This window comes from Myxine glutinosa, chromosome 8 (genome assembly GCF_964187855.1).
Source record: "Myxine glutinosa chromosome 8, kmMyxGlut1.1, whole genome shotgun sequence".
Lineage (NCBI taxonomy): Eukaryota > Metazoa > Chordata > Myxini > Myxiniformes > Myxinidae > Myxine > Myxine glutinosa.
This window is the reverse complement of record NC_136268.1, coordinates 148749888-148771237: the sequence shown is the minus strand read 5'-3', so window position 1 is coordinate 148771237 and position 21350 is coordinate 148749888. Positions and strand designations below refer to the sequence as shown.

General features: G+C 41.3%; 1 protein-coding gene across 2 annotated transcripts in view; it reads right to left on the bottom strand.

The window, feature by feature from the left end:
• Nucleotides 1-20292, bottom strand: part of LOC137433005 (keratin, type I cytoskeletal 19-like) — a 53522-nt gene extending 33230 nt beyond the window's left edge. The window contains exons 1-5 of one of the 2 annotated variants that reach the window (XM_068125372.2): nt 19738-20292; nt 19082-19164; nt 13160-13316; nt 9238-9393; nt 6132-6257 (exon numbers count right to left, since the gene is read on the bottom strand). In XM_068125372.2, coding sequence (XP_067981473.2) covers nt 6132-6257; nt 9238-9393; nt 13160-13316; nt 19082-19164; nt 19738-20238 — 1023 coding nt within the window. In that variant the 5' untranslated portion in view covers nt 20239-20292. The remainder of the gene's footprint in view (nt 1-6131; nt 6258-9237; nt 9394-13159; nt 13317-19081; nt 19165-19737) is intronic. The other variant, XM_068125373.2, reaches the window with a different exon arrangement.
• Between the last annotated feature and the right edge of the window lie 1058 nt (nt 20293-21350).

Below are 21350 nucleotides of genomic sequence, written 5' to 3'. Positions count from 1 at the left end.
TGTGCACCAACAGGTGAATGGAATAAATGGTTGTGTGGAAGACATGGGTGTGGAATAAATGGAGTATTGGAGTGGATGGTTGTGGAGTGAGTATGGTGGAAGCTATGGAGTGGAGTGGATGGTGCGAAGGTGTGAATGGGGGAAGAGTGGACCCCCATCACGGATACCCGGGGCGGGTAGTGTAAGTGTTAGGTAGAGGGTATAGGTAAATTGTGGTTGGATATTGGCATCTGTGGTGCGGGTGAGAGAATGGTATTTGGATGGGTGCATTAGTGTTGTGGAAATGGCTGGGTGTGTAGCCTGTTAGTGTGTGTAGTTGGTTTGGGCACTCCACCACTGTGAGGATGTCGGCCAGGTGAGGCCGCAGGTGGGCTCTGGGAGCCGGTAGAGTTGTTGTGGATGGGGCCCGAGGATCCGGAGGACGGACCCGGGTAGCCCAGTGCCAGAGGGCACCAAGGGGTGACAGAGCCAGGAGGGGCCTTCCCCAGTTAGTTAGGTTAGGGTGAGGAGCTAGGTAAGCTCGGGTGGCAACTGCAGTGGTGGAGGTGTGCAGGTGGGTAGACCTGCTGGGAGAGCTACACGTCACAGCCCAGAAATTGTGCAAGGGCACCGGGAGATGAATCGGGGGAGTGAGACCCCAAATTGAGAAGCACCACAGTTTGGTCAATGGGAATTGGTTTTTAGAACCCATAGAGTAAGTTGGCCAATGGATTGGCAGGGAGAGACCCCGGGTAGTGTAAAGTGTGTTAAAATCATTTAGAGGATAGTTAGGATTAGGAAGTCTCCTCGCACCATCTGCATCCACTCACCTGAGGTGACAGGTGCCTCCACACCATGCCATGTTTTGATTATTTTTTATGATGCAAATGTTTGGATTGTGAGACGCATCATGACGTGGGTGTGACATTGTGCTTGATGTTCCATCTCTTCCTCCTTATGAGGATTGATGATGAATTGGGTGATGGCAAATTTTGGTTAGAGGGATTGTGGAGACGAATTTGGTATAAGGGAAATATGGGGAGACGTGACAGTAGTGACGAATTTGTAAATGTGTAGATTTTTGTACATATGGGGTAAGGGCAAGGGTAGTGTAGGTGACAGGGGGGTGACGTACGGTAGGGACGAGCTTTCTCACTTCGCCCTCCGTACGCATTTCGCCTTGCATTGCCTTATTGATGTGTACCCTTGTGACCTTACCCCTCGCTCATTTGTCTCTTTTGTCTCCCACATGACCTGTGCGCCATTGGGCGCCGAGGGGAGCGTGCGTGAGTCCTCCATTGTGCGCCGGGAATTCCCAGAACCAGCTGTCTGCATCGATGCACCACATTATGGACCACATGCCTGTGGCCGAGCACCACTGATGGACCCCATGGGTTGGGGCATGGCCTCTCTGCTGGAACCGGCCATGAGGGCCCGAAATCTTGCTGGCGGACCTTGGCCACAGGGCACCGATGCCCAACAGGTGAACCACACATAGTCGGCCCCTGTGGGCCATAAATAAAATAAAAACGGACACATTAGGTGCATTCTTTTATTGCAAATAGGCCGCCAGCAAGGGAAGATGACAACACCAGGAAAATAATGATAGCCAGCAGAGGGAGCCGAAGAGCAAGAGACCACCTACAAGGTTAGGGGTTGTTGATTTTATTTTTATTGAACATGCATTGAACACTGATGAACTGTGGTGACTGCACCGATTGGTGCTTGGGGGTGTATTGGTGTGTTTTTGGGTGCTTTCATGGTGCGTCGATGCAGAGCAGACTGTCTCTCCCCCCCCCCCCCCCCCCCCAGAAAGAACAATTACAGGTCCTGGGTTAGTTTTGTAAATAAAAGCAGAGTCATTGTAAATAATGCTCCTCACCGTCACTGTGTAGTTTGAAGACCATTCCGCAATTCGGTTAACTGTGGGCATAAGTCTGTTAGGCAGGGTGCAATGGAGCAGCGGGACACATTTATTTATGTTTTAAAACTGTCGCACTCAGGGTCAGGTTAAAAGTAGAGGGAACTACACCTACGTGTCACACTAAATAAAAGTTGTAGGCCCGGGCCGTGCCTAAGAGGAGGAGGGTGCAGTGTTGCAGATATGAGGATTGTGTTTTTTTATTGTGTGTATTATTATTATTGTTATTATTATTCTGCGCCTCCTGCCTCCGGAGCTGTGTAAAGGTCAAAGGGCGTCCCATAATTAGTCCAAAAGCATGCACGTCAGCCAATCATAGAATACCCCTGTTCGATAGTTATATCTTATTATGTGTTTTAGGGTAAGGCTGTGTCTCCCATTAATTGAAATACTCCATTGCACCAGTGAAAGAGATAGATTCCCTTCATTCCCATTCCCAAAACCTCCATTCCCCCTTTTCATCAATTGCCATTCGCATTGCCAACCAACAATTGCCGCCATTGGCCACGAGGCAGGGTTGGGGAAGAAAGGCAGGTCCCCACCTCATCATAGAGGGGAGGAGTGAGTCAGCCCCACTCAACCAACCACGACCAAGGGGTTGGACTTGGAGAGGGTGTGGAGAGAAACATCGAGGAGGTTCGCGAAGGTTGAGGGGCGGGGCCTATATAACCCGCAGCTAGGGTGTTTCCCAAAGAGATGAGCTTTTACAGAGAGACGAGAGGAAGTCCAAGCGGTTGAGTCCAAGAGAGGCGCTTTGGGTTGAGTCCAAGAGAGGCGCTTTGAGTTGAGTCCGAGAGAAGTCCAGAGTTGAGCTGCAGCTCGAGCCACCGAAACTGCATTTACTGCAGCTCGAGCCACCGAAACTGCATTTACTGCAGCTCGAGCCACCGAAACTGCACTTACTGCAGCTGGAGCCACCGAAACTGCAGCCACAGCAGCGTGAGGCCTGGACGGCAGTTTGGAGCAGGGCCGCGAAGGAGCGGCGGCTGCCCAACGAGTCGATCGGTTTACAGGACCAGTTGGACCTCCCTATCCCGCCAGCCATCCATCTCCCGCCAGTCCTATCATCATTCCCCGCGTGAGTCTGTCCTTGTTTGTTCTGTCCCTGGGTTAATTAAGACTGTAGGTAAGCTAGCGTTGCACTGTGTATCTAATATCTTCTGTAAATAAACGTGATTGCTTTCTTCCTGCTTATATGTGAAAATAATAAATCCAATTACTCTTCTGTACGTCTTCTTCCTCTTTGTATTCGGTCGCTTTAGAGTTTTCCATATTGAGCAGCCGCGGTGCGATACGGCCAACGTTTGGGTGGAATTGGGTTCTAGTCGGGGAATAACTGTTCGGTCGCGGTAATACCACCGCTCGGTAAAATAACATCCTTTAACCGCGTCCGTAACAATATATACATATATACATATATACATATATACATATATACATAGATACATATATACATATACACATATATACATATATACATGTATGCATATATACATATATACATAGATACATATATACATATACACATATATACATATATACATATATACATATATACAGGGTGAGTCAAAAGTAGCGCCCGATTTCTGTTTATATATATATATATATATATATATATATATATATATATATATATATATATATATATATATATATATATATATATATATATATATATGTATATATATATATATATATATGTATATATATATATATATATATATATATATATATATATATATATATTTCTGTCAGTTGATTGTTTGTTTGACATTTGTATTACAGTGTACAAGAAGGTATAAATAAATGAATGACATGTTTATCTAACCATTTATTCGGGGGAAAATTATTACGGAAGTGTACCAAGCTGTTTTACTTGCAATTTTCAAAGTGCCCTCCCTCGTGATCGATGCACAATTGCAGCCGAGCAGGCACAGAGTGGCACACACGCTTGCACAGTTCGATATCAATTTCCTCAAACTTTGCAGTGATTTGAGCCTTCAATTCCTGAATGGTATGAGGCTTTTCACGATAAACAAGGTCTTTCATGAGCCCCCAAAGAAAGAAATCTGGAGGTGTAAGGTCTTGGGAGTGTGCCGGCCATTCGATCGGACCGCGGCGGCCGATCCACTTTCCGGGAAAGTTTTCATCAAGCCACTGACGAACATGACGTCCATAATGAGGTGGAGCTCCATCTTGCTGGAAATAACAGTCCTGATCTTGTACCCTGGGTCAAAAGAAGGTTTGCAGCATATCCAGGTAAATTTCTGCAGTGACAGATCCCTCAAAGAAAAAGGGTCCAATTATCCCTAATGGAGATATAGCTGCCCAAACTGTCACACCAGGTAAATTTACCTCCTTCTCAACTGTCACTCTTGGGTTCTCCGCTGTCCAGTAGACACAATTGTGTCTGTAATTGTGCCGTTAAGCTTAAAACATGCCTCATCTGACCACCAGATGTTGTCTAGCATTGTGTCCTCTTCGTCAAGTTTAGCTAAGAACTCTTCGCAAAATTGAAGACGGCGGTCGTCATCTCCATCATGAAGGGCATGCAGTAAGCGTGGAATGTAAGGTTTCCATTTTTTCTGGTGAAGGATACGGATAACACTTGATTGGCTCACTTCCAACTCTGCAGATAAACGGCGAGTTGACTTTTGCGGACTTTGTTCTAGTCTCCCGATGGCTTCTTCAGCCTTAGCTACATTCGTTGCCGTTTCGGACGACCGGACTTCTTTGCAGTGGCTACCGACCCTGTTGCTTCAAATTTCTCGACAATCAATCGTATGTTTCTTCCCTGGGGTGGGTTAATATCGAATTCCTGTGCCAAACGGCGTGCCGCCATCGTTGGTTGTTCATTACGTTTGTAGTAATGTTTCACGGCCGCAATGCATTGATTCATTGAAAGGTAATTCATGGTTCAATTTGGTGCAAATTCAGTAACTTTCCAAACTCTCAGCAATAACCTGCAAAACAAAAACAAAAATAAATAAACTAAGAAAATTAATAATCTGCAAGACAATTAACAACATGACATCCCAGAAAGAATCTGACAGCCGAAAAAACAGAAATCGGGCGCTACTTTTGACTCACCCTGTGTGTGTGTGTATATATATATATATATATATATATATATATATATATATATATATATATATATATATATATATATATATATATATATATATATATACTGTATATATATATATATATATATATATATATATATATATTATATATATGTATATATAAATCAACACAACAATGATGCCTCCGCTAGCCTTTATCAGGAGTGAAATCTCTATTTACATCCTCCCATATTAAGCAGGGAATGGGGAAGTTGGGGGGTGCAAGTCAGATGACCAATCACAAAGCTGTAGATACGATTAGACTTTGTGACAATTGTCCAATTACAATTGTAAATTGATCAGCCAATGGCAAGCCTGTACTGCCAGCAAGGCAGTAGCTGTTAAAGGGGTACAATATGATTTTGCATATTTTCGATATGCAATGTTCTCGAAGTTGGAGTGCTCATCGATATCTACACAGAGACACCAATTCTAGAGAGGGAGGAGATGGTCTGGACCACAACATTTCCTTTTCAAGAAAAACAAACTTAATCAAACTGTCTTCCTCAAGCTTAAAAACGTTAGTAAAATGTGATTATCATCGCAGACTTGTATGCTGAATGCCAAGAGGTTCACTCAGAGGCAGCATAGGTATCTGATAGGTATCCCGAGTCATCCTGGTGCTCTATAGGTAGGGGGTCATACACATACACTGTTCTTCAGAGATGTTAAGATGGCTGTACCATATGCTGGCATTCCCTTGTGGATAGTAAAGATCTGACGACACCTTTCACAAAGAGTAGGCCATTTTTGTGCTGGTACCCTGTCCAAATCCCCAAATCCCAATTCCTGCTCCGGTTGGGAGCTGCTCTGGAAACTTGCTGCAAAAAAAACTTCCAGGGGATAAATTCTCAGCTAGAAAAACGTTCAGGACCTGGTATCGGATGTTCCGATTCACCCCAAGAGGAATGGGAATCAAAACCACCGATAGCACTGGGTATGTATTTTCAAATAGTTTCATTTTTATGAACATGCTGGATATCCATATAACAGGAGAGTTTCTGTCTCCATGGGTAAGGTTCATTTTCGATTTGCGACTGAATTCTTGATGGTACGCACAATAAATATTCACAACTCGAGTGAGGATCAATAAAGTTGTCACTTACCGTTTTCCTCAGGGATTCCAAGTCGTTTTGAAGGATCTTGTAAGTGCGACGGATTTCCTCCTGCTCTTGTTTTGTTTCGCTCAAGGCCTTGTTCTGATGCTCATCTTGAGGACTCACGGTGGACACCTGGAGTACGTGCAAGAGATAATTTCCTCATAATTTGTATTTGAAATGGCAGGTGGCATCATTTTTCAAACATTATCAAACACATTTTAAAATTTCAGAATTACTACATCCAATCATAATCAACATTTCAGGAAATTCACAATTAGAAGCAGGAGAAGCAAATCCAACAAGTCGAAGTATTTTTGTTTTAATGGAGGTGACCGCTCAATTCAGGATCACGCAGATTTTAACTTCAGAGCAGTATACAATGAGGTGTAGTAACAATTACTTCCTGCCATTCGCAAAGTATATGAACAGCCAGTGTTCACCTATATTACAGAGAAACCACCGCATCACACCAATGGTCACCCACGGATGTGAGCAGGTGCAGTTGCGATTTTAAAAGGTAAAGTATATGTTCTTGAGCTTGAAGTTATGCAGAGTTCTTGAGGAAAGCAACTGCAGCCTAACACACAATCAGCTCCAAACTGATGATGTCCAAATGTTGAATCGGATGTCATCGGATGACTCCAAATTGATGATGTCCACAGGGTGAATCTGAAGTCCTTGGATATCTTCAAACTGATGATGTCCACATGGTAAATCTTAAGACCTTAAATGGCTTCAAACTGATGATGACCACATGGTAAAACTGAAGTCCTGGATATCTTCAAACTGATGATGTCCACAGGGTGAATCAGAATTCCTTAGATAGCTCCAAACTGATGATGTCCACAGGGTGAATCTGAAGTCCTTAGATATCTTCAAACTGATGATGTCCACATGGTAAATCTTAAGACCTTAAATGGCTTCAAACTGATGATGTCCACATGGTAAAACTGAAGTCCTGGATATCTTCAAACTGATGATGTCCGCAGGGTGAATCAGAATTCCTAAGATAGCTCCAAACTGATGATGTCCACAGGGTGAATCAGAATTCCTTAGATAGCTCCAAACTGATGATGTCCACAGGGTGAATCAGAAGTCCTTGGATGGCTCCAAACTGATGATGTCCACAGGGTGAATCAGAATTCCTTAGATAGCTCCAAACTGATGATGTCCACAGGGTGAATCAGAATTCCTTAGATAGCTCCAAACTGATGATGTCCACAGGGTGAATCAGAATTCCTTAGATAGCTCCAAACTGATGATGTCCACAGGGTGAATCAGAAGTCCTTGGATAGCTCCAAACTGATGATGTCCACAGGGTGAATCAGAATTCCTTAGATGGCTCCAAACTGATGATGTCCACAGGGTGAATCAGAATTCCTAAGATAGCTCCAAACTGTTGATGTCCACAGGGTGAATCAGAATTCCTTAGATAGCTCCAAACTGATGATGTCCACAGGGTGAATCAGAAGTCCTTGGATAGCTCCAAACTGATGATGTCCACAGGGTGAATCAGAATTCCTTAGATGGCTCCAAACTGATGATGTCCACAGGGTGAATCAGAAGTCCTTGGATAGCTCCAAACTGATGATGTCCACAGGGTGAATCAGAAGTCCTTGGATAGCTCCAAACTGATGATGTCCACAGGGTGAATCAGAAGTCCTTGGATAGCTCCAAACTGATGATGTCCACAGGGTGAATCAGAATTCCTTAGATAGCTCCAACCTGATGATGTCCACAGGGTGAATCAGAAGTCCTTGGATGGCTCCAAACTGATGATGTCCACAGGGTGAATCAGAAGTCCTTGGATGGCTCCAAACTGTTGATGTCCACAGGGTGAATCAGAAGTCCTTGGATGGCTCCAAACTGATGATGTCCACAGGGTGAATCAGAATTCCTTAGATAGCTCCAAACTGTTGATGTCCACAGGGTGAATCAGAAGTCCTTGGATGGCTCCAAACTGTTGATGTCCACAGGGTGAATCAGAAGTCCTTGGATGGCTCCAAACTGATGATGTCCAAAGGGTGAATCAGAAGTCCTTGGATGGCTCCAAACTGATGATGTCCACAGGGTGAATCAGAAGTCCTTGGATGGCTCCAAACTGATGATGTCCACAGGGTGAATCAGAAGTCCTTGGATGGCTCCAACCTGATGATGTCCACAGGGTGAATCAGAAGTCCTTGGATGGCTCCAACCTGATGATGTCCACAGGGTGAATCAGAAGACCTTGGAATTCTTCAAAGTGATGATGTCCACAGAGCCAATCAGAAGACCTTGGATATCTTCAAACTGATGATGTCCACAGGGTGAATCTGAAGACCTGGGATGGCTCCAGACTGATGATGTCCACAGGGTGAATCAGAATTCCTTAGATAGCTCCAAACTGATGATGTCCACAGGGTGAATCAGAATTCCTTAGATAGCTCCAAACTGATGATGTCCACAGGGTGAATCAGAATTCCTTGGATATCTTCAAACTGATGATGTCCACATGGTGAATCTGGCATCCTTGGATATCTTCAAACTGATGATGTCCACATGATGAATCTGAAGACCTTGGATATCTTCAAACTGATGATGTCCACATGATGAATCTGAAGACCTTGGATATCTTCAAACTGATGATGTCCACATGGTGAATCTGGCATCCTTGGATATCTTCAAACTGATGATGTCCACATGGTGAATCTGAAGACCTTGGATGACTCCAGAATGATGATGTCCACATGGTGAATCTGAAGGCCTTGGATGGCTTCTTTGTTAACCTGTCCAAATCATATGGGTCTCCACCACTGGGTGGTGTTTAGGTTTGCCATACACAAAAGTATTAGGGATGGGTTTCCATTGGAAACCTTTTATTTATTTTAAAGAGATCAAACGTATATTTATTTATCTATTCATTCATTCGTTGTTTTGTTTTTTTTGAAAATGCTTCAATCTATCATTTTTCTAAAAAAAAAAAAAAACAATTCCGAGTTTGAAACTAATGCAAAAATTAGATAACATTCAACTACGAAGGAAACACATTTTAATCCAATCTTGAAATAATTCTCAACTTTGAAATGACCAGATCATGTGAAACTAAGAATGAGTGCATGTCAAAATGTCTCACCAATTTGCGAAAGTTATCCTCCGCTTCATCGCGGATCTTATCAATGAAGGTTTCGTACTGCGAGCGCAAGTTGCTCAGAACGTCCGTCAGGTCATCACCTTTCATCTCCGTCACATTGAGGGTTGTTTCCAGGTGACTTCGGAGCTCAGACAAATCCTGCATTGCATACACATTCAAATCTTAAGTACCTGGTGTCGCTGCAACTGGGTAATATTAATTCCTTCAGGCAATTTGTCTGTCAATGGCATATCAAAAAAGTTTTTTTTATAAACAAATCATATATCAGTTTAAAAAAAAGAATTTAAACGAGACCAAACAATAAAAGAGTAAAATTAATCTGAGGGTCCTAATGTTCCATTGCAAGTGATATCAATCCAAATAGGTCCCACTCGTCTTAATTTGGGAAGCTTCTTGGCCAACTTTACTTCCTATAACATATTGACTGATAATTTTTGCGAATTTGTTTTCCAGACAACTTTTGAAATTGATCGCATCGCTGCTCTGTTCTTCAGGGTTGTGACCGAGGTGAGTGGCAAAATGGTTAGAGCGTCTGCTCCGAGTCTGGGAGGTCGGCGGTTCTAACCCTGGCCGAGTCATACCAAATACTTTCAAAATGGTATGTGCTGCTTACTTGCTTGGCATTTTTAAAAGGACAGAGCATGAGTAAACAACCATAAGTTAGTAAGGGAACTTGTACAGGAATTTTATCCGAAAGGTCTTCATATCTGACAGCAAACCAAAGGATTGGTCATTCACCGGTTTGGAGATCAATTATATGATAGGATGGTGCAGAGGTAGCAAACTTACCTAGTTGAGCTGTCTGATCGAGGTTTGATTAATGACTCGACTACAAACTGTCAAATTGGTGCTCCGCAGGCAGGGCGTTTCATCACAAAGTGCGCCGTTCATTGGTTACATGTTAGGCAAGTGGTCCCATCTGCTAACACTACTTGATGGACATGAAAAATTCCAGGTGTCTCTACCTCTTGACTCTGGATGGTAATGCTGCAGTAGTAATTAAGTCGTAAACACCACCCCCATGTCAAATAAATAAGATCCTCCAGCACGGCACATATAGATGGTATTTGGAGGGAGAGGTGTACAATAATTGATTGATTAATTGCATAATTAAAATCAATAAATAATAATCATAAAATATTTTCTTAATCAATTGGCTAATAGCATACCTAAACCACCAGTGTTTCATCCGAAACTGTAACTTTTGGAAAAGTAATTAAATAAGTCATTAATCGGAAAAAACAAATAATTCATTGATTAATTGATGAATCAATAAATAATTAATCAATTAATTGCTTAATCAATAAATCAAAAATATCCTTTATAGCCACATAACTTGGGCACTGTCGTGTCTGAATATCAGCTTCCTAGCTCAAAAGGTGCCTGAGATATTGTGCAGATGAGAAAGAAAATAAATAAATGATTAATAACGAAAATAAATAAATAATAATTATCAAGCAATTCAATTATTAATCAAATGGTTAATAGAATACCGAAACCACCACCGTTTCATTTGAATCTGTAACTTTAAGAAAATTAAGTCATTAATCAAATAATTAATTGATTAATTTATTAATCAATAAATCAAACAAGTACAGCAGATACATTCAAAGTACACCGCACCTATGCCAAAAAAAAAAAATCCTCCAGCGTGGCATTGCCGGGGCACCTTCGGCGTCCGGCAATACCGCCATGCAGCTCGTAAAGACTGTATTGGGTGGGAGCGGTGTACAATAATTGACTGATCAATTGCATAATTAAAATGAATAAATAATCATAAAATATTTTCTTAATCAATTGGCTTAATAGCATGCCTAAACCCCCTTCATCCAAAGCTGTAACTTTTCGTAAATTAATTAAATAAGTCATTAATCGAAAACATTAAATAATTAATTGATTAATCAATAAATAAATTAATCGATTGATTGATTGATTAAACAATAAATCAAAAATATCCTTTATAGCCACATCACTTGGTCAATGTCATGTCCAGATATCAGCTTTCTTGCTCAAAAGGTGCCTGAGATATTGCCCAGATGAGAAAGAAAATAAATAAGTGATTAATAATGAAAATAATTAAATAATAATCATAAAATAATTAAATTATTGATCAATTGGCTAATACAATACCTAAACCACCGAATCCGAATCCGAATTTCATCCGAATCTGTAACTTTAAAATTAATTAATTAATCAAGTCATTAATTGAATAATTAAATAGTAAATCGATTAATTGATTAATCAATAAATCAAAAATAGCCTTTATAGCCAAATCACTTGGTCATTGCCAAGTCCAAATATCAGCTTCCTAGCTCAAAAGATGCCTGAGATAATGCCCAGAAGAGAAAGGAAATAAATAAGTACTTAATTAATCGATTAATTGATAAATCAAAAAACAAAAAATAAAGTTTTTGCCAAAGGCCTTGTTCACTATTGTGCCGAATTTTAAGCTTCCTAGCTCAAAGGATGGCTGAGATATTGCCCGGAAAAGCAAACAAGAAAACAAACAAGAAAACAAACAAACAAGAAAACAAACAAACAAGAAAACAGGAAAGAAACCAGAGTGAAAACTAGGTACTCCCTTTCAGCGCACGTCATTGCCCGGCCCTCTTCGGTGCCCGGTAATGACGTCATGCAGCGACTGGAGATGGAATAGGAAAGGAGCGGTGTACCATGATCAATCAAATGACATTAAAGCGTCAATCAACTGAATTAATAAACCTGTGTTACTGCATTGTTTATGCAGCTCCTTTAAAACTCGTCGACATTTAGCTTGAAAAATCACCCTTATTTTATTTTATCCCACCACAAGTCATGGGTCACATGCAATTTCACTGACAAATCCCAATAAAACCATTAGTTTAGCATGTACGAAGAATTGTTGATAGATTGGAGGTGATATTGATTCTTGACCATACCTCACTAGTGTGTCCCTTAGTTCTTCATGATTTTCTACTGCTCCATCTTGTTGAGCTCATATTTAACGTGGGTGACTGGACTGTTCAATTTTCAAAACGAAACCTGTTTCCACATTGACCACACCGGTGAGAGGTTTCACGATCATGACTGATGATGCAAAGTTGCAGACGAATCGGAGAAGATTAAATGAATAGAGCTGGAGCTTATAGGAGAAGGAAATCATCCTCCAGTGCAAAGCGTACTCAACGCATAAAGCATGGGGGACTAACGGTACAGGAGAAAGATTCATGAACCAGTTGAAACAAACAAAGCTGGCAGCCATGGCCAAAAATGTTTAAAGAGCCCTTGGAACGAAGCTATGAGAATGAAGTTTCACAATCTGGTTCATGAATAACGATCCCTTACCGAAAGAGGAGGTGGATATTTTGAGTTCTGGGAGCACTTCCGCCCACCTTCTGAAACCCACAAATGGAGATAACAACCAATGAGAGGTTATGTGTTCACAAATTGCTTTACCCTGATATTTCTGGCTGGAAATAAATGGCTCTCCCAACTGTACGGGCACTTGTCGGACAACGATTTCCAGACTCTTTTGTCGCATCAAGGAGATTTAATGCGACAAAAGGGCCCTTAATTTCCATCTTGGAGTTCTCTTCCTTCTTGACGGTACCACCTCGGCGATCAGGGTACGTGACACTACACAATGCAGATCAAATCAGAATCACGTGTGGACAATTCTCACAAATGGAAAGGGTGTCCCATGACTATTGGGAGGAAAATGTATTTTTTACAGGGCCTCTTACATATTATTTTAAGGATATTGAAATATATGTCCCTTTTCATCCTTCTCTCCCCAACTTATTTTATCTCTTTCCTCCTCCCCAATTCCCTGACCAATTTGACTCTCACCTACCTTACCACCTCATCTGCATTTCTCAATTCACCTTCCTCCACCTCACCCTTCCATAATGCCAGCCCTTTTTACCTCCGTATGGCTCTTCTTAATGTAGGCCAGTTCATCCTTCTGTCCCTCCACGTCTGTCTCAAGCTCAGTCCGTGCCAGCGTGTACTCGTCCAGCAACGTCCTCAGGTTAGAAATGTCTGAGGCCACAGAGTTGCGCACACCACATTCTGTATCCCATCTGGTAACGGAGTAAAAGAAGCAAACAAACAACAATTTACCTGGGAAATAAATACAATAAAAGAGACGACGTGCATGTGCAGGATTATCAGCTCGTCCATCTAGGAAGTCAAAAAATGAAAGCAACAATTATTAATCCTTTTACTCCTTTTACAATCTGAACTGATGGATGTTTGTGTTCCACAATCTTTTACATCACAGTGTTAACCTTGAACGAAACAATATCCTTTATTTTAGTTGTCTACTTATATGTTAAGTAACGGAAGTTTTGCTCAATCATAGATCATCGGAAAGCAGAATATAACAGTGGAAAAGGAACAAAAGAACACCTGCCATAGTACACAATATTTCCATGTATCATGTATCAAAAGCAGTCACATGACTCAGATCCATCAATGTTCCCCCATAACAATCTACGATATAAAACACGTGTGTTTGTACAGATGTCTGTCCCCCTTCATAAGGGTAGGTTTTAAAGGCCAATCTTTTAACATCAATGCATATTCACTATTCTTGAGGATTAAAAAAACTCGAAAAACATTTTCCATAAAAGAGTAATTACGTCTCTTCTAATGGAAAAGTAGACGGCGGCTTGCCAACCGAGCCTCATGGGCGGTGTACAGAAGGATTTTTTTTTAATAATAATAAATACAAGGCCGAAGGGAGGTGAAATTCATTGCACGTGATGTGCAAAGCAGGCAGAGTAAAATGAGTCTTCATTTACGTCCGTAGGATTCTAATAACAAATAAAGAAGATATAATTACACTTGACATAGGCCGGAGCTTCAGACTTTGGCACGCTCACGAGGCTGCACAGTGCACAGTCTCATAAAATGTTCCAATTTTTCACTTTGATGGGATTTTTACTAGTAACAATAATAATAATTTATTACCTCTGTCACCGAAGGTGGATGGAGGTTATGTTTTCACCCGTATTTGTTTGTCTGTCTGTGAGCACCATATCTCAGAAAGTTAATGGACACATTTCAATGAAATTTGGTGGACAGGCTGTTTGAGTGACAAGGCCCAATCGAATTTAGTGAAGATCAAAATGTGGATCCGGAGACTATAGAGTCTTTAAAGTGATTCTTCACAATGGAGAGATAGGGCCAAAAACGATATATATATATATATATATATATATATATATATATATATTATATATATATATATATTATATATATATATATATATATATATAATCGTTAGATTAAATAAGACGCGGACGTAGCTTCAGGACGTCGATCTTTAATTGTCGACCAAGCTTTCGACCAACAAAGGTCTTCTTCTGAGTCTACAAAAACAGCAGGCATGTATATCAGCCAAGCGTGTATGGTGATATGTGTGTGAGATGTGTGACGTGTGTAGAAAATGCATACAGAAGGAAGAGCCACGCCAAAGCTCACTCACCAGCCCCAAGTTCAACGGAAGTGACCGTTTGCGTTACGGTCACTTCCGTTAGGGTGCACGTGCATATACAAAATACAGTATAGAGATATACATACATAAACACACAAGCATATATTCATATCCCATTTATATTCATATAATATATTTATATATTTATATAAATGACATATAAAGGTAGAATGAATGAATGAATGAATGATGAATGAATGAATGAAGGAATGGGTTACGGTTAACAATTTGATTGGGTTGATGTGGGAACATGCTTTAGTCATCAAAATTTGAGGCATAAATTTTGATGACTAAAGCATGTTCCCACATCAACCCAATCAAATTGTTAACCGTAACTCATTCATTCATTCATTCATTCATTCATTCATTCATTCTACCTTTATATGTCATTTATATAAATATATAAATATATTATATGAATATAAATGGGATATGAATATATGCTTGTGTGTTTATGTATGTATATCTCTATATTTGTATATGCACGTGCACCCTAACAGAAGTGACCGTAACGCAAACGGTCACTTCCGTTGAACTTGGGGCTGGTGAGTGAGCTTTGGCGTGGCTCTTCCTTCTGTATGCATTTTCTACACACGTCACACATCTCACACACATATCACCATACACGCTTGACTGATATACATGCCTGCTGTTTTTGTAGACTCAGAAGAAGACCTTTGTTGGTCGAAAGCTTGGTCGACAATTAAAGATCGACGTCCTGAAGCTACGTCCGCGTCTTATTTAATCTAACGATTATATATTCAATACAAATGAGACGCCCTGCTCGTACTTTGGAGTTTCTACTATTTCTTACAGTTATATATATATATATATATATATATATATATATATATATATATATATATAATATACAATGCATTCAGAAAGTATTCAGACCCCTGCACTTTTTTCACATTTTGTTATGTTGCAGCCTTGTGCTGAAATCGTTTAAATTCATTTCCCCTCATCAATCTACACTCAATACCCCATAATGACAAAGAGAAAACAGGATCTTAGAAAGTTTTGCAAATTCATTAAAAAGAAAAAACTGAAATATCACATTTACATAAGTATTCAGACCCTTTGCTATGACACTTGAAATTTAGCTCAGGTGCCTCCCATTTCTCTTGATCATCTTTGAGATGTTTCTACACCTTGATTGGAGTCCACTTGTGGTAAATTAAATTGATTGGACATGATTTGGAAAGGCACACACCTGTCTATATAAGGTCTCACAGCTGACGATGCATATCAGAGCAAAACCCAAGCCAGCAGGTCGAAGGAACTGCCTGCGGAGCTCAGAGACAGGATTGTGTCGAGGCACAGATCTGGCGAAGCCGACAAAAAAAAATCTCTGCTGCATTGAAGGTTCCCAAGATCACAGCGGCCTCCATAATTCTTAAATGGAAGAAGTTTGGAACAACCAGGACTCTTCCTAGAGCTGGCCGCCCGGCCAAACTGAGCAATCGGGGGAGAAGGGCCTTGGTAAGAGAGGTGACCAAGAACCCGATGGTCACTCTGGCTGAGCTCCAGAGATCCTGTGTGGAGATGGGAGAAACTTCCAGGAGGACAACCATCACTGCAACACTCCACCGATCTGGGCTATGTGGCAGGGTGGCCAGACGGAAGCCTCTCCTCAGTGAAAGACACATGAAAGCCCACAGAATCTTGTTTCTCAGTCTGAGAGTCCTTTAGGTGCTTTTTTGCAAACTCCAAGCGGGCTTCCATGTGCCTTTCACTGAGGAGAGGCTTCTGATTGACTCGAAACTTTACATAAACATAAAGAGACATAAACTGTTCCGCCTGGCAGAGGTTTGCGGTCTACCGAATGTCATTCCAGTCTTCATTCCTATTATTATTATTAGGATCATTAGTATGATAATTTCTTATTATGTAGAAGATTCTGGAAGGAACTTGGGGCAAGCCTGTGAAATAACACGAACAAATGGCCGGCACAACAACAACAACAACATGCATTTTAAGGCCATTTTCCCTGATAGAGCGGGGGTTAGCCTTGCGGTCCCCATGACAATCTTCTCCATTTTGCCCTATTTGGAGGAAGAAAATAAAAAACAAAGCAAAGAAAATGGAGTAGAATGTAATAAGGAAGGAATACTTAATGTAAAAGGTATTAAAGCAATCAAGAAAAATGACAAACAGAAAGACGTCTGGGATAGAAGTGGCCCGATATATTTAGGTGAGGGATCGTCCTTGTCGAGCAAAGGTTGTAGAAGAAAACCGAGTGGAAAAAGAGCAAATGTTCATAAATATGATATATGTCATTGGAAACGAAGACAAACCCGTGCATGGCAGGGATGGACTGTACCAATACCTGGAATATACCAAAAGCTGGAATACTGTTCACCAGTCACGAGTTTTGAAGAGCTGTAATTTGCACGTCGAAGAATGTGGGAAGTCGAATGGAATTTCGTGTAGGGTGGGATACACAGTTCACAATTTTTTGGGAAATTCTCGGCAATGTCAGAATAACTAGAGCAATGCGACTGTGTCGCCAATATGCCTCCGCATAGCCCCACAACGCATAGATGCCCTCCTTCACTGTCCTATAAATAAACAAGTTTGATTTAAATCCCCTCAGCTGTTTTAAAGTATCACATTTTCACCAGCCACGACAGGTTTCACATCGATCGGTGAAGCAGTTTCAGAGAAGTGATTTTTTTTAATCTTGGCTTTCAAGCTAATATGGCTGCCATACCACATGACATAGGACCTTAAAATGTACACTCTGCATATGTATGGGAAGGGGATCACGTTTGTTAAGTTTCGTGTTGATCGGATAAGGTTCGTTTTTCTATCCAAGATGGCTGCCAAACCATGTGACCTATGATGTCATAAATTTAATATTTCAGTACAAATGTGTCATAGATCATGTGCATGGGCACATGTGCATGTGCATATGATCATGATCATGATCATGTGCATGTGCATATGATCATAGATCATGTGCATCATAGATCATGTCATAGATCATAAATTTAAGATTTTTAGGATGAGGAATTAGATTAAAACATTTTTGGCTGGTATACCACTTTGGCTGGAGCCTGGCGTTTGGCTTAGCGGTTAGGGTGCCAGCTTAGGATAAATCCAATGGATACCTAGGTTCGAATCCCGGTCAATCACTGAATTAACGCCAGGGGGGTTGACTCAGCCTGTCATCCTTCCGAGGTCGGCAAAGTGAGTACCAGTTCACTGGTAAATCCCTGCTTGTCGTAAAAGGCAACAAACAGGGTTGGCAGTAGGAAGGGCATCCGGCTGTAAAACATTGCTTCAAAAAGGGGACCAACAAAAACAACAACAACCACGGTGCTTCGAAAAAGGCCAACCCCTGCTTTGTGGGGAAAAATGGCCTCTAAAGTTTTTTTGGGGTTTTTTTTTTTATACCACTTCACCTATGATGTCATCATTGTCATGCTATTGTTCCCCATTGGGAGTACTTGACAATGTGTCAAGTTTCAAAATTTTCAAATTTTTCCATTCAGCGGTTTCCGAGAAATATGTTTTCAATTATTTGCATTTATTCCAAGATGGCTGGTATACCACATGACCCATGACGTCACAATTATCATAAAAAACATTCTGCATGGGTGTTACTCTTACCCTGAAAGTAAGTTTTCAGATATAAATCATATAAAGATATTATATAAAGATATTTAGAAAGATATAAATTATTTATTTATATATATATATATATATATATATATATATATATATATATATATATATATATATATATATATATATATATATATATATATATATATATATATATATGTATATATACATATATATATATATATATAATATTATATATACCACCAAATTATCTAACTATAATTCACCAAATGTCTGTCTGTCCGTCTGTTCCCAGGTACCGCAAAAACGGCTGAACCGATCGTAACAAAATTTTGGGTGGGTAATCCTGGGACCCCCTAGAGTAAAATAGACTATATTGTTTTTCCAATTTTTTTCCCAATTTTCCAATTTGTCCAATTTCCAATTTTTCTAATTTTTCAGCTTTTCCAAACACGATGGAATAATATTTACCGATATGAACAGTGATGTGGCTTTTATTGAAATTCTACAAATACTGTTTAGATTTAGATGATTTGCGTGTGATTATGATTTAACGGATGTTTATATAAATCGTTTAAAATAAAAAAAGCCTTCAATTTCTGATATTTTGCCTTTTCATTTGGGCCTCACAATTGAAGCCCCGCCTACAGGGCAGGTACCGTTGCTAGTATATATAATTTCACTATCCAGGTGGATGTATGGAGCATGGAGTTGTGAAGATAACATCGGTCCTTTGGCCATTTATTTACTCACTTGGACTTGAAGTCATCTGCAGCGAGATGTGCGTTATCGATCTTGAGGACGATGCTCTCGTTTTCCAAATGTTTTTCCAAAAGCTGCAAAAGAGCACATGGATCCTTTTCAGGAAAAAAAATCCCATTCCCAAAATGAAGTTTCAAAGTAATCAACACATTTGAGATAATCCAATTCGGCTGAACTCGGTGACATCATTGAAAAGATCGTTTTATTCCAACCTCTGCTCTCCATAAATTATCGCAAAAACTGCTCCAACCTCGTTTTACAGCAACAACTTTAACATCCTGCAGTCGAAACGAACATCCATGGAGTTCTTGTGACGTCACGACAAGATACCTGCCTTGAGGATTAAATATGTTTTAATGTCATAACAAGGATTTTTAATACATTTTATCCAATATGATATTTATTAATTCAGGTAATTAAATAATGTCACTTTAATTTCTTATGTTGTTCCCAAAATCAAAGGATTTTTTGTGCAACAGGTAATCCAACATCCAACCGTGGCTTGCTATGATATGACGTCACTATCGACCTTATTGATATATATACAAGATCGTGAGGATTCGTTGAATTGGTGAAACGATCCATTTTGTACGATTATATGAGGTTTGTAGGCGGAAATGGTGAATGCAGGTGCGTCGCACTCATACCTTCTTCTGCACATCTTTGACCATGTCGTAGTAGTGCGTGTAGTCGGTATTTGTCGCCGCGTTGCGATTGACCAGCAATTGCTTGATCTTGAGCTCGAGCTCGTCGTTGCTGTGCTCGAGCGTGCGCACCTTGTCCACGTACTCGGCGAGACGAGAGTTCAGATCCTGCATTTCCATCTTGGGGTTCACGTACTGCAGGTCGCCCATCAGGTTCCCGCGATACGCGGCTCCCCCGGGGGTCGTCCCGAAGGTGCTGCTGCTGCTGCCCCGCCACGAGGTGGCGCTGAAGCTGCGGCTCGCTGTTCCTCCGCAGCCGCTCGCGCTGCGCTCTCCGGCGGCTCTTAGGGAGGGCGAGCGAGACATGATGTGCGCGGCGTCTGGGATCTGCTGCTGCCGTTTGATGGGAAATCGAGTCGCGAATTGCGCTCTTCGGCCACCGGAGGCACATTTATAATCTCCCGCACGTCGCTTCTTGCGTCCTGGGTAATGCGCAATGCGCATATCAATGAGCGGGGACGAACCGCTCGAGGGGGAATTTCGTATTCGCGTCTACGTGAGCCTCGTGCTGAAACATGTGTGCAAACTGATCGCTCGGTTCATTTTCACCTTTATATCGATGTCGCGCACACGTGCGTCCGTCCCAGTGCAGGGCGCACCGTTGGCATGAGCGCACTCACTTACATAGCTGGCATGAGCACACTCACTTACATAGCTGGCATGAGCACACTCACATAGCTGGCATGAGCACACTCACTTACATAGCTGGCATGAGCACACTCACTTACATAGCTGGCATGAGCACACTCACATAGCTGGCATGAGCACACTCACTTACATAGCTGGCATGAGCACACTCACTCACATGGTTGGCATGAGCGGACTCATTTACATCGCTGGCACGAGCACACTCATTTAAATGTCTAGCACGAGAACACTCACTTACATAGCTGGCATGAGCGCACTCATTTATGTGGTTGGCACGAGTGCACTCATTTACATGTCTAGCACGAGAACACTCACTTACATAGCTGGCACGAGCACACTCACTTACATAGCTGGCATGAGCACACTCACTTACATAGCTGGCACGAGCGCACGCATTTACGTGGTTGGCATGAGCACACTGATTCATGTGGCTGGCACGAGCGCACTTACTTATGTGTCTGGCATGAGCACACTCATTTACGTGGTTGGCATGAGCACACTGATTCATGTGGCTGGCACGAGCGCACTTACTTACGTGTCTGGCATGAGCACACTCATTTACGTGGTTGGCATGAGCACACTCACTTACATAGCTGCGTGAGCACACTCATTCATGTGGCTGGCAAAAGCACTCATTTACTTGTCTGGCACGAGACCACTCACTTGTGTTGACTGGAAAGTGCGCACTCACTTACTGAAAATAAATAAAGTTCGAGGAGGACCGCAATATAATTATAGGCATGTGAGCGTACCTGGAGTGCGATGGAAGGGTGTGGAGGTAGCGCATGTGTGAGCTGTTCGGGTTAGGGTTCGATTCCCGACATGACTGAAAACTGTCAGATTGGTGATTTGCGGGGTGTGTTTCAATTTTCATCACAGAGTGCACTGTCCCTCGGATCCAGGTCAAT